The sequence below is a fragment of the Notolepis coatsorum genome (genome assembly GCF_963971535.1).
Source record: "Notolepis coatsorum genome assembly, chromosome: 6".
NCBI lineage: Eukaryota > Metazoa > Chordata > Actinopteri > Aulopiformes > Paralepididae > Notolepis > Notolepis coatsorum.
This window is the reverse complement of record NC_140170.1, coordinates 111766472-111779572: the sequence shown is the minus strand read 5'-3', so window position 1 is coordinate 111779572 and position 13101 is coordinate 111766472. Positions and strand designations below refer to the sequence as shown.

General features: G+C 44.3%; 1 protein-coding gene across 1 annotated transcript in view; it reads left to right on the top strand.

Annotated features, from left to right (window-relative positions):
* The window catches only part of shmt2 (serine hydroxymethyltransferase 2 (mitochondrial)), a 166412-nt gene that overhangs the window by 82650 nt on the left and 70661 nt on the right, over positions 1 to 13101 (top strand). Inside the window, exons 3-5 of the mRNA XM_084316786.1 lie at positions 5022 to 5101; positions 10706 to 10906; positions 11810 to 11891. Of these exons, the coding sequence (XP_084172912.1) occupies positions 5022 to 5101; positions 10706 to 10906; positions 11810 to 11891 (363 nt within the window). The remainder of the gene's footprint in view (positions 1 to 5021; positions 5102 to 10705; positions 10907 to 11809; positions 11892 to 13101) is intronic.

Sequence of the window (13101 nt, the reverse complement as noted above, 5' to 3'; positions counted from 1 at the left end):
AAAACCCTAACTAACCGTACTGTCATGCACTTGTCCTAATAAACTAACCTACACTGTAGCACTCAACACTTTGATGAACATTGTTGCTCAGCTGATAGAGTTGTGCCCTTCCTGATGGCTTGTCGTACAGAACTTGTAAGTCGCTTTGGATAAAAGCGTCAGCTAAATGACTAAATGTAAATCTAAATGTAAATACCGATACCAGCATTTTAGGCTGTATCGGAGGCATTTCCTTCTGCATTTTCCGGAGGCATACCTTCTGCCCTTCCAGATTCCAAGCTGTTTTTGGCTGGGCTCCGCCCATACTCGCAATGCGCTTTGAGTAACAGTCACCCACCTGCACTGGCAGATAACTTTGGGGGAGAGAGGGAGAGATAAAGAGGGAGAGGGAGGGAGAGACAGATAGAGAGAGATAGAGAGGGAGAGAGACAGACAGAAAGAGAGACGAGAGCACAGAGCGCGCGTGTGTTCATGTGTGTAAAAAGCAGCGGCAGAGAGGAGAGATCGCTCCGAGACTTGCACCGTATGAGCCTCTCTCTCTCTATCTGTCTGTCCCTCTCTCTCCCTCCCTCTCTCTCTCTTTTTCGGAAGTGCTGTCTGACAGGGAAACCGCTTCTGCATTATTTCCAGTCGCTCCGTTTTGGTTATAACTTCAATGTTACACTAACTTCCTCGAATTGTTGATTGTGGGCGGTGGCTATAACCACAGAAGGAGCTGAGGTATGCAGATCAGAATTCTTACACATCACAGATGGACGTAAATTCAGAATGGCTTGGTTTAGTGGGGGAGGATCTTGTCTCAGCTGAACTGGAGGAATGCGACTGAATGAGAATTTCACATCTAGTCAGTGTTGGTACAACCCCGCATTGCTAGAAAACAATGCAAACCACTGGAAAAGGCCATTTATAAGATAGTTCCCCTTTAACACATTGGACGCCAGACCCGAGATAAGTCGGGTTAACTCGCCATCACTTGAGCGCCAAACTCGAGAAAAGTCGGGTTTTGGTCGTTATTTCTTTTATTCGCTATTTCCATTCATAATCCATGGAGGGAGCCTGATATTATCATTGGGAATGGGTCTGAGATCGCAAACGTGATGATGATGAAACATAATACCGATAATATAGCATTGATTTCAGATTGATTGTTGATTCAAGCGAGGAATGGCACGGTTTCTAGTGAAATGCACTAAACGCTGCTTAGCAGCGTTTCCTGGGATTACACAGAATTACTCTAAAACTATACTCATATTCACCACGGTATAAAACGGGAATGTATGGATGAAAAAATTATCTGTTTTTTGAATCTTGACCGGAAGAAACTCAATGACAATCGACTATATTATTAGATCCATAGCTATAATATTTAATATAGTTTTATCAGTAGTATCATCATCATAAGTAGTAACTTTGATGCAGTAGCGTGTGTGTGGGGGCGGCATTGTGCAGGTCGCTTGACTGAAACTTTTTTCAAAGTTTGAACGTGTGGGCCAGATTGACGCGACACAAATTGATGGATATTTATTGGCAATGGCAGTCAACAAGGCACTTATCGGCCGATACCGATACCCGACCGATATATCGGTGCACCCCTAGATGCAAAGCATGTTAGATGCAGTTGACCCGTTGTGGAAAAAAACAGCAGGCACTTATTTCGAGTCGCAAAATAGGCGGACTCTGGAGCTATGCTGTAACGTCTACACACGCAGAGCTACTGTTGATGTTGGGCGGATATGCTCGCCAGGAGATTTTCTAAATAAGAGTATCGCAATATGAACCGATCTTTTTACGTTGCATCGATCCTATTGGATCATTGATCATATATAGATTTATCGATCTGGATCGATGTATCGTCCCACCCCTAGCAGGAAGTGAGAACCTATTTTGCTGGGGTGGACACCGTCATATGCAAAACGGAAGGGTCTGGGGCCTGGGCCCAGAACACTGTAAGCTAGAATAGTTGAGTTGTTACAGAAGCGTTGAGGTGCCTCCTTTGTTTTCACTCTCAGACTATAGAGTGTGAAATGGAGGATTGTATTATTCAAAAGAGCAGGCATGTTTTTTGTTTGTTTTTTTGTCTACAGTAGCATTGTTCCTTTTCCCCTCTCTCTCTCCGCTATCTTCTTCTCTGCCACAATAGTTGTTCAGTGGAGTAAATCAGCCCTCTTCTCAACACAAAGCCTGACTGCTCTACTGTGAGATAAAGCTGATATCTTCATACTGCCTCCTCGTCTCCCTCGCTGCTTCACTCGGCACAGGGGCACAGCGCACTAGCAACAGGCAGGCCCAAACCCCCCCATGTGTGCACCCTTACACACACACACACGCACTCACACGCACGCACTGCACTCACACACACACACACACACACGTGCATTCCCTGTCACACTCGCAGGAGGCGATTGCATTTCCAATTCTAATGCGTGCACACAGTCCTCAGTGTGACAGACAGAGTGGAAAGCTGTTACCTGAGCGCTTATCTCTTTCCATCTCCTCTTAGCTCCCAGGTGAAGCATTAGCATACCCCCCTAACTGGGAGAGAGTTGAGGACCTGTGTGTGTGGTATCAGATAGGGGTGGGAATTACCAGAGGCCCCACGATACAATATTACGAGATAACGTTTCCAGTCTGTTCACCTCATTTACGTTTAGTGCAGCAAAATGAGATTGTCAAGAATTTTTTTATATATATCAATACTTAGCACACCAAATATTGCAATATATCACTATTGATTTTCTCCCCCACCCCTAGTATCAGGGCCCTGTCCTGGGCTGTGTGGTTATCCATAGTGTTGTGAATGTCAGGATGCTATGCCATGTTTACCCTCATTGGAGGGTGATCGGCTGTCCCCTGCCCTCCCTCAGGTCCCTGCGCGACTCCAGGGCGCTGAAGAGGGCAAGAAAGATGATCAATGCCTCAGGCCCCCCCCCCCGCCCCCAAGTGACACTGCCACAATAACAATAACTCAACAATTACTTTACACTGTATACACTTTATATATATTCATTCAAAGTATTAATCCCTCACTGCACGGTCTTTGTCCTGTGTCTGTTGTTGCTGTTTATGTGGAAAAAAGCGCTTAGTAGTTCCATCGTGATCGCCATTACTGATGTGCATTGGGCCTGGCTATAATACGGGAAACAATAGGTTTCAGGTAAGCAAATTTAGAATGGGAAAATCGAAAAAAGGATCTAAACCCGAACTATCTCGGGTTTGGCGCTCAACGCTTGGATTTGAAACCCGACAAAAAGTCGTCTCTACTAACACAATTGGCAGTGTTAGCGGGTGGGAAGCCGGTGGGGTATGTATCCTGGTCGCTGTAAACAGCGACTCCTACTGGTCTGTCAGGGCACCTGTTCAGCAGGGAAAAGATCTGGGGGAGACAAACATGGCAGCGGTAATACGCATACGTCTCAAAGAGTCCTGCATGTATCAACAAATGCGCATGTTGGTGAATTTATGACTGTGCCATTATTACTTTCAAATGTAATAATTGTGGAATATTACTATAATGAGCTGTACAGTATGTGTATGAACCAAGCATATTTTGTGAACCACTTTGGTTGACAAGTGTCATGTTTAAATGTGCTATATAAATAAATTTGATTGATTGATTGAGATAGTGTGAGCCTCCCACGCGTTACACTCCCCCGGTGAGAGTCCTCGCTGTCAGGTGAAAAGAAGCAGCTGGCTGACTCCACATGTATCGGAGGAAGACATGTGGTAGTCTTCTCCCTCCCCAGACTGACAGTAGGGGGCAAAAGCGTGCAACGACCAGGAAGGGAATTGTCATAACGACTAAATTGGGATGGGAGAAAAATACGGAAAAAAGGGGGAGAAAAAGTAGATCATTTGAACATTTGCTGATCGCCATGGGAGCCGCTTGTCCATCTCAGACCGTGGTGCAGTGTGTGTTTGCCAGCAGCACTGCATGCTCTGTAACCTCTAACCCTAACCCTGACTGCACAGTGAGCTGATGTGATTTGATCGTATTTCCCATATTTGCTGAGCAAGAGTTTTGTGCAAAAGGAATTTCACCTGTCCCATATAGATAGTAGGGGTGGGGGGAAAAATCGATACATAGTAGTATCGCGATACTTTGCGTGGCGATACTGTATCGATACAGGGACACCAAGTATCGATATTTAATTATTCATAAGGTATTCATTATTGTATAAGGAAGTTGCATTGTTAATTTCAATACCTGTAATAGTACAGTAGTCCACACACACACACACACACACACACACACACACACACACACACACACACACACGTGCATTCAGTTAAGTTGGAATATGACTGTAATACAAACAGTTCAGTTTGTCAGGTACATGCAACACAGATTACAGTGTTTACATCTGTCTGCTTGAGAAAATACCATGTTCTGCAATAAAAATTATTGAAGTGAGATGAACAGACTGAACTTTATTTTATTAGATAAAACATGTTGACAAAGTTTTACTTTGCAGTTGAAAAAAGGTAATAAATAAAATTTGATAAAAAAATGTAATTAAATTTTTTTTGCAATACTCAGCGTATCGCGATATATTTACGGTAGTATCGCGATACTATCGTATCGTGCCGCAAGTATCGCGATAGTATTGTATCGTGAGGTCTCTGGCGATTCCCACCCCTAATAGATAGTCTGTCCCAAATATAGCCCGGTTGAGTTCAGTGATTGAAGCAAATAACAGCCTGGGAAAGAAAGCGATATTTCTGCTGTATGCTCTCTCTATACATGGCTAATCCTGGCTAAATGGTTATCATTGGGAGTGTCTTCTATCCCCCCGCAGGAGAGGTGATAGTCTCGTGGAGAGCAGTGTGTAAGTCTATGGAAGTCCAGGGGTTCAATACTGTAATGACTGCCTTTAGCTTGAGGGGTATTTCTCACTATCACTTAACAGATTTGAATTTGCCCAACTTGTCCCTCCTGTCCACTGCAGTCATTGATCTGTGTGTTTCTGTTTGCCTGCCTGTGTGTGTGTGTGTGTGTGTCTTTGTATTTCTTCCGTCCACAGAACTTCTGCAGCCGGGCGGCCCTTGAGGCACTGGGCTCCTGCCTGAACAACAAGTACTCCGAAGGCTATCCAGGGAGGAGGTGAGTGTGTTTACACAGGCCCAACCCTGCCCATTAACACTGTTGACGTTACCAATAGTACACACATTGATTTGTACCTTAGAATATTACCCAGAAACCACATGGCCACAGTCTACAGATCTATAACCGCAGCAGCTTGAAGGAGTCATTTGAGACATGTTGTGGGAGGGTTGTATGGACTTTTGTGTATTTTCCAGTGGCACCCTACATTATTTATTCTTTAAAGCTTCTCATTTATAATTTTTTTTATGATTATTCTCTGTACTTAACACATTGACGGCCACAGGGATTAGACGGGCCCCACTCTATACGGCCAGCATATCATAATAAGGTTTCATTGTGCGTGAGGCTGTTTGTAGAGCTAAATCTATACTTTATATTATTGCTATCTGTCCATTCTCATTGTCAATTGACACTATAAACCGTCCCTTCAATATGCCTTAAACAAATTTTTTTTTTCATCAATACGTTCCCATTTTATAGCGTCTTGAATATGAACGTTATAGCAGAATGTTCTGGGATATTTCTTGGAACGCGAGATACAGGACGCTAAGCTAATAACGTTAAATCGAATGGCGTTTCGGCCATAGACAAGCTAGAGATAAAAATCAAAATGCATTTGACCGGTATCATGGTCCACCATGAATGCATGAAGGGGGGGGGGGGGGGGGGGGGGGGCGACGGACGTCGTTTCTGATTATTGATTACCAATAACGGCATTAGCCTCAGTAGCCTAATTCGCTGACCGGGTGGATGGCTATCAAAACAAGGCCCGATTGGGCTGTAATTGACGTCAAATAGCTCTTACCTGTGGCCGGTTGGACTGCAAAAAGCATTTCCAAGTTATCGATCACCATCTGGTAGATCCATATGTCCATTGGCTGATGCTATAATCCTTTACTGCATACTGAATTCAGCGTCCCAAAAACTATTTCAGGCGATTGGCTACACGCATAGATTTAGGCTAACAGAAAAATCCATTCATAAAAAAAATTAAAAAAAACACCGGTCTGTAACAGGGAACACTGCATTATCGAGACAGCGCCCCTATGAGGATCTGGCCGGTAATGCACTTTTCCGAATTCCAAGAGTAGGGTAAATCTGCAGTGCCGCTCTGTGACATTGAGTAGGATATTAAAATGGAATAAAAGCCAAAACAACCTAGCCACGGACATATCCGTGGTTGGCCCTCAACCGTTGGATCCGAAACACGTGGTTGGCCCCGAATGTGTTAAGCTGTAATTTGATGACAATAAAGGATCATCACATTGAAGTAATTGTACAATAGCCATCTGTTGGCTTCTTCCATCCTACACTGACTGGACCGTTTCCTCTTCACCTCCTGTAACTCTTCTAGACAGGCCTGTCTGATCTAAATCTGCTGTGGAGTTGTTGTTTTTTAAGGCCGGGGTCTGTTTTTGTGGCAAGTACCATTTGTCTTCTGGCGTGTTTAGATTAATGCAAAAATATATTGTAGAATGATGCCATGCGGTTAGTTAATTAGACTCCAGACTTTTATGACACGTAATTCAATACACAGGGTTTTTGATTGAGAGTGTACCATGTAATTCTTTATAAAAAAAAGTCTACAATGGACTTTCTGCTAATTTAAACTTAAAAATTGCCTCTCTAGGATGCAATGGTATTATTGGAACAATAACTGTAAGATTAAACTGGACTTTGAAGAAGTCTTTATTCATTGCACACTGACAATGTCGTCATGCAGCGACTCACACAGGAACACACATTTCTTTTTTGGGTCGCCGATGAAATTTCATCGCTGGGCTTGACCCATCCCGTCGTCCTTCCCCCCCCAAGGGCAGCCGGGAGCAGACATGGGCTGCGGCGTGGGGCAGAGCCCGGGGACCAATCCAAGTGCTCCTGTCTTCGTCAGGGACACGACAGTGTTAGCGATCTGTTCTGCATGTTTTTCCATTGGGTTTATATTCTGGAGGGGAAACCCTTGCGAGCACGGGGAGAACATGCAAACTCCAGACAGAAAGGCCCGGGACTGGAGAGACCCCACCTGGGTACCTGGCAACGCGGTGACCAGGTCCCCAAGCGGGAAGCAAACCCTGGACCTTCTATCTATGAGGCGACAGTGTTAACCACTACCCCACCATGCCGCCTTTGTGTAGTAGTGTAGCACAGCCTTGATCATATTCACCATAGGTACATCCTCATGTTGTGGTGCTTAAATAACTACTCCCCTGCCCTGTCATCTATCCTGACCAACTACTATGGTGAAGCTGAAGTGGTATATATCGGATCAGACAATAGATTTCTTATGGATTCCTTTATTTATTTATTTTATCTCTGGGAACACTTGTTCACAAAATGTGATTCTGCATGCTATATATGGTACCCTGTTTCAAACAAGATTCAAGAGTTTTATTTGTCACATAAATACACGAGACATGTAGTGAAATGAAGGTGGCCATGCCCGCCTTGATTGTCCAAAAATACAAATAATAAAATAGAATAGACATGATAAAAAGTAATACGAATAAAATACAATGCTAAGCTTAAGAAATAAAGGTAATGAGTAGTCAACCTCCTTACATGGCAGGGGGAGGCTTTGAATTTTTTTTATATAAGATTATCCAGAATAATTTTGTATCCGTTTTAATCCCACCTTTAATAATAATAATAATACATACATTTTGTATAGCGCTTTTCCAAATGCTCAAAGACACTTTACAGAGCAAAATAAACAATACAGTTTTAGTAGGAAAAAAAAAAATGAATTACATTAAAAGGTGAGAGAGGAAGGAGTTCAAGGCTTGAAGGCAAGGGTAAAAAGGGTGGTTTTTAGGGCTTTTTTAAATGATGAGAGGGTGTCTCAGGGATGTGATGTAAAAAAATATATATAGGAAAAAAATGAATAAATACATGAATATTGAGCTTTATGTATGTTTTGATAATTTTTTGACCTGGTCTAAGCGAAACGCGAAAGCAACATCTATCAGACCTGCTATTCTTGCATAACAGATTTTCATTGGCTATCGATAATGTTAGCAGTTTTGTTGAGTGGCGCGAGATGCTGTAAAGCCGTCAAAGCCAAGGTCCTTCACAAACATCCTTCCTTCCTACACCGTCTGTGTTCCATGTCAAGTCCTTGGATATGTGGACTCTGAGGTACTTGAAATTGTCCACTCTCTCGACCGGCGCCCCATAGATGCTGAGGAGGCTGTAGTTCCTTGCCCCAGACCCGACCTCCACAATCATCTCTTTAGTTTTGCTGACGTTCAGGGAGAGGTTGTTCTCCTGGCACCACAGCACCAGGTTCTCCACCTCTCCTAGGTAGGCCCTCGTCGTTTGCAGAGATCAGGCCCACCACAGCTGTGTCGTCAGCAAACTTAATCATTGTGTTGGTGTTATGCTTTGCCACACAGTCATGCGTGTAAAGCGAATTGAGGAGGGGGCTCAGAACACAGCCCTGTGGAGCACCTGTGGTGAGAGTGATGGATGATGAGGTGCAGTTACCTGCTCTCACCACTTGGGGTCTTCCTGTCAGGAAGTCCAAGACCCACTGGCAGAGGACGTAGTTCAAGCCCAGGTCTCTGAGCTTGACGACGAGCTTGGAGGGGACTATGATGTTGAATGCTGAGCTGTATGAACAGCATTCTCACATAGTTCCCCTGCCTCTTATCCAGGTGTGATGCTGCCGTGTGCAGCACATGGACTATGGCGTCCTCCGTGGTCCTGTTGGGGCGGTATGCAAATTGTAGGGGGTCCAGGGTGTTGGGGAGGAACCTTCACTAGCTTCTTAAAGTAAGGTGAGAGCTAAGTAAGGGATAATGTATAGCTACGAGGTCATTGTCGCAAAATAATTGACCGACACGGAGTTTAGAACACAGAGGCGCCGCGCCGAGGTGTTCTAAACGCAGTGAAGGTCAATTATTTTGCGACAATGACCGAGTATAGCTATACATTATCCCGCTTATTACATGGCTAACTTACTAACAATATACCTAATTCATTTTACACCATCGACAAGACGAGATCAAATGCAGACGCAGTTGTTCTGTGGCTCCGCTGTAATCGCCGGCAGCCAGCAGGTCTGTGGTCTGATTGCACTGATGAGTGCAGCTGTGCACAATGGTAATGCTTAGCTTTCGTGACTGCGACCAAAATGCTTGATTGTGATTGGTCAATAGCGCTCTGTTACCCGTATCAGCGGTCATTATTGCGCGTTGCCCATGGCAGCGGTCAGTTATCGAGAAATAATTCACCGCTGTCAGGGGCAACCGAGCGCTATTGACCAATCACAATCAAGCATTTTGGCGAATGTTAAAACGCCATGTAATAAAGGGCGATAGTTGTTGATGCGAGTGCGTGTGGGTTTTTTGGGTACAGGGACAATAGTGGACTTTTTCCAACCTGTTCTAGGAACATGTTGAATATGTCAGTGAATGGGCGGCCGGGTAGCGCAGCGGACTAAGCTTCTGTCTACCACCACAGAGACAGTGGGATCGAATCCAGCTGTGGTGCTTCCGGGTTGGCCGACCGTCCATACTAACACGTTTGGCAGTGTTAGCGGGTGGGAAACCCGGCGAGGGTGGGTCCTGGTCGTTGTAAACAGCGACTCCTACAGTTCGGTCGGGGCACCTGCACAGCAAGGAAAGGATCTAGGAGAGGTAGTGTGACCTTCCACACGTTACACTCTCCCAGTGAGAGTCCGCGCTGCCAGGTGAAAAGAAGCGGTGGGCTGGGTACACATGTGTCGGAGGAAGCATGCGATAGTCTCCGCCCTCCCGGACCGACCGTAGGGGGTAGAGTGCGCAACGACCAGGAAGGGGATTGGGAATTGGCATAACGACTAACATTGGGATGGGAGAAAAATCGGAAAAAGGAGGAAAAAGATAATAATAAAAAATAAAAGAATATGTCAGTGAATACCGGGGCCAGTTTGTCGGCACAGACTTTTAGGACGCCATCCGGTCCTGCTACTTTCCAGGTATTCACTTTCTTCCTTCTTTCTTCTTGCATAGAAAGTATTGAGTATTGAGGAGAGTGTTCACCTTGGGGGGGGGGGGTGCCTTTGTCGTTCTGAGGCCCTGTCACATACCTCTGCTATCAGCCTGTTCAAATTGAAGTTCTACTTTATCCCTGTACCGCCCCTTTGCTTCTATCACTGTTCTCCGTAGGTTGTAGTGCGCCACCTTGTGCTCATCCATGTTGCCCGTCACGAGCCTGACGTTGTAGGCTGAAGTGCACGCATTCAGAGCTTCGTGGACCTATTTGTCTACCCAACGCTTTTGGTTTGGGAAAACTCTAATTGAGGTGGAGGGGACTATTTCCTCTACCAGAGTACCAACAAAGTCCAGCACTGTTTCTGTATAATCATCGATGTTGTCTGTTCCCTCACAAAACACGCTCCAGTCTCTGCAATCGAGTGCATCTTGGAGTGTGATTTCTGAGTGCACAGACCTTCGCTTCACTTCTCGCGTTTTACCTATTCATTCAAATTCTAATCACAACTGTTGCTTCCCTTGGACAAAGTTTGTCAGAGGGAAGCAACAGCTGTGATTGGAGGATCACGAAAAGAGGGCTGAGCTTGAGATAGGTCAATTAAATCGGTTGCTGTCCCGTGTGTCCCAGGTACTACGGCGGGGCAGAAGTGGTGGACCAGATCGAGCTGCTCTGCCAGAAGAGGGCACTGGAGGCCTTCAACCTGGACCCCAGCCTTTGGGGGGTCAACGTCCAGCCGTACTCCGGCTCCCCGGCCAACTTTGCCGCCTACACGGCACTGCTGAACCCCCACGACCGCATCATGGGCCTGGACCTACCCGACGGAGGACAGTCAGTAGCCCATTTTACTTCCAGCCTCTCACTCATTCCCTCAGCTCACACTGCTTCAAGCACTACTGCTCCTCTTTCATTTTCTTCACCTCCACCCTTTCTTTCATTTTCATTTGCCTCCACTGTACTCTCCAAACTTACAGTTCTCATTAAAAGTACACGTTCAACTTCATTATCACATGGCAGGCTCACCCACTCACACCATTTATCTAGTCACTGAATCAGACATGCCATTTCTATAGCTAATCTTCACTTTGTCAGTCTTCCCTATATTACACACACACACACACACACACACACACACACACACACACACACACACACACACACACACACACACACACACACACACACACACACACACACACACACACACACACAGGGCACATGCTCAGATCTCAAGTGTGTTAATGCTATGAAATGGTAGTTTCCAAAGCATGGCAAATGAAAAGAGGGGGGGATCAGGTATTTTTAGTTTTCTCTGTATGGGGGTCTTAGGTTACTGCAGTTTGACTTTGATCCCCTGAGCGCACCCTTCACCCAGTTTCACCCATAGTAAAATAAAGCAGAACCCCATGCCAGTGCTTATTTATTGCAGAACACCTTCATCGTAGGACCTGACCTATTTTCGGTTTTGTCACACTTTATTTTATCATGGTCATCTTGATGATTTTAAATTCCCGAAAATAAGTTGAAATATCCACTACTTGAAAAGTTGACAGTAATACTCAAGACTGTTGCCAAACAAATAAGATATTCCTTTATTGATCCCCTTGGGGGAAATTCGGGAATATACCTGTACTAAGGTTTTTGAGGAGGGAATGAATTGCAGGTAATAATGAATTGGTTGAAAATGGATATACAGCATAGTGTTCTAGTCTTATTATTATTGTGTCTCCCCAGTTTGACCCACGGCTACATGTCCGACGTGAAGAGGATCTCGGCCACCTCCATCTATTTTGAGTCCATGCCCTACAAGCTCAATGTAAGTAGAGACTCTCTGTGTCTTTCAGTTACTACTGCTGTCCTCTAGCCACTAAGCAGACCTGGTTCAAAGAAAATAAGTATTAAAAAAATTTATTTAACTAATTATTTGTTTAAATTTATTTGGGCAGAGTTTGACCCAGAGGACGAAAAGTGACAGTTTAGAAGTACATTTTGTGTTATTTTCTGTGATAAAAAAAGTACCTGACACTAATCCTAACAACTTGTCATAATGTGGTAAACCCCATCCATCTGGTATTCAGGTTAAAACCAACACTAGATATTACACAGTTGTAACACATGAACTCATTGAGGTAATGGTGACAGGCGATGTTGAGGTAATGATGACAGGCGATGGATGTTGAGGTAATGGTGACAGGCGATGTTGAGGTAATGATGACAGGCGATGGATGTTGAGGTAATGGTGACAGGCGATGTTGAGGTAATGGTGACAGGCGATGGATGTTGAGGTAATGGTGACAGGCGATGTTGAGGTAATGGTGACAGGCGATGTTGCCTAAAAGAGGGGTGGGGATTAACACAATTTTACAAACTTGATGTGGATAACTATCAGAAACCTTCTAAAAATCTATCTGTCATAGTTATTGACAAATCGTTGCCTTTACCATACATTTGAATTGCAACCCTCACTCACTACACCCGTCATCTCGGATATCTGTTACTGGCGCAGAGTACTGGTCCACCGATATGGGTATGGCCAGCATGGAAAACACAACATTTAGACAGCAGGGCGGCCAATGGCCAATATAATGCAGATTTTTTTTTTTGCATCTGATAAAATACAAGAATTTATCATACCAAATGAGACACAAAAATGTGTCTTCTTCTTTTCTTTAGTAGAGCTGCCATCTTACTTGTTATTTAAAATCAATACATGTATCAAATAACATAAATAGATTGAAAAAATTAATAAAAGATTTGATTCAATTGACACTTGAGGGATTGACAGACGAGGGAGCAGCACATCAAAACTGGTTCAGGACATCAAACAGTAATTTTGTCCCTAAATCACAGACAGACACACACACACTTGACGGCCTAAATTAATATTTTACCATTAGAACACTAATTCACACTGGACACCACTCTCTATGCACACAGATCATAATATTAAAAACACAAGCCATACTGAAACTTTAATGAAGCAAGACTACAGTTGTATGTTTCTCCCTCCTTGTGTCCTAATTCAC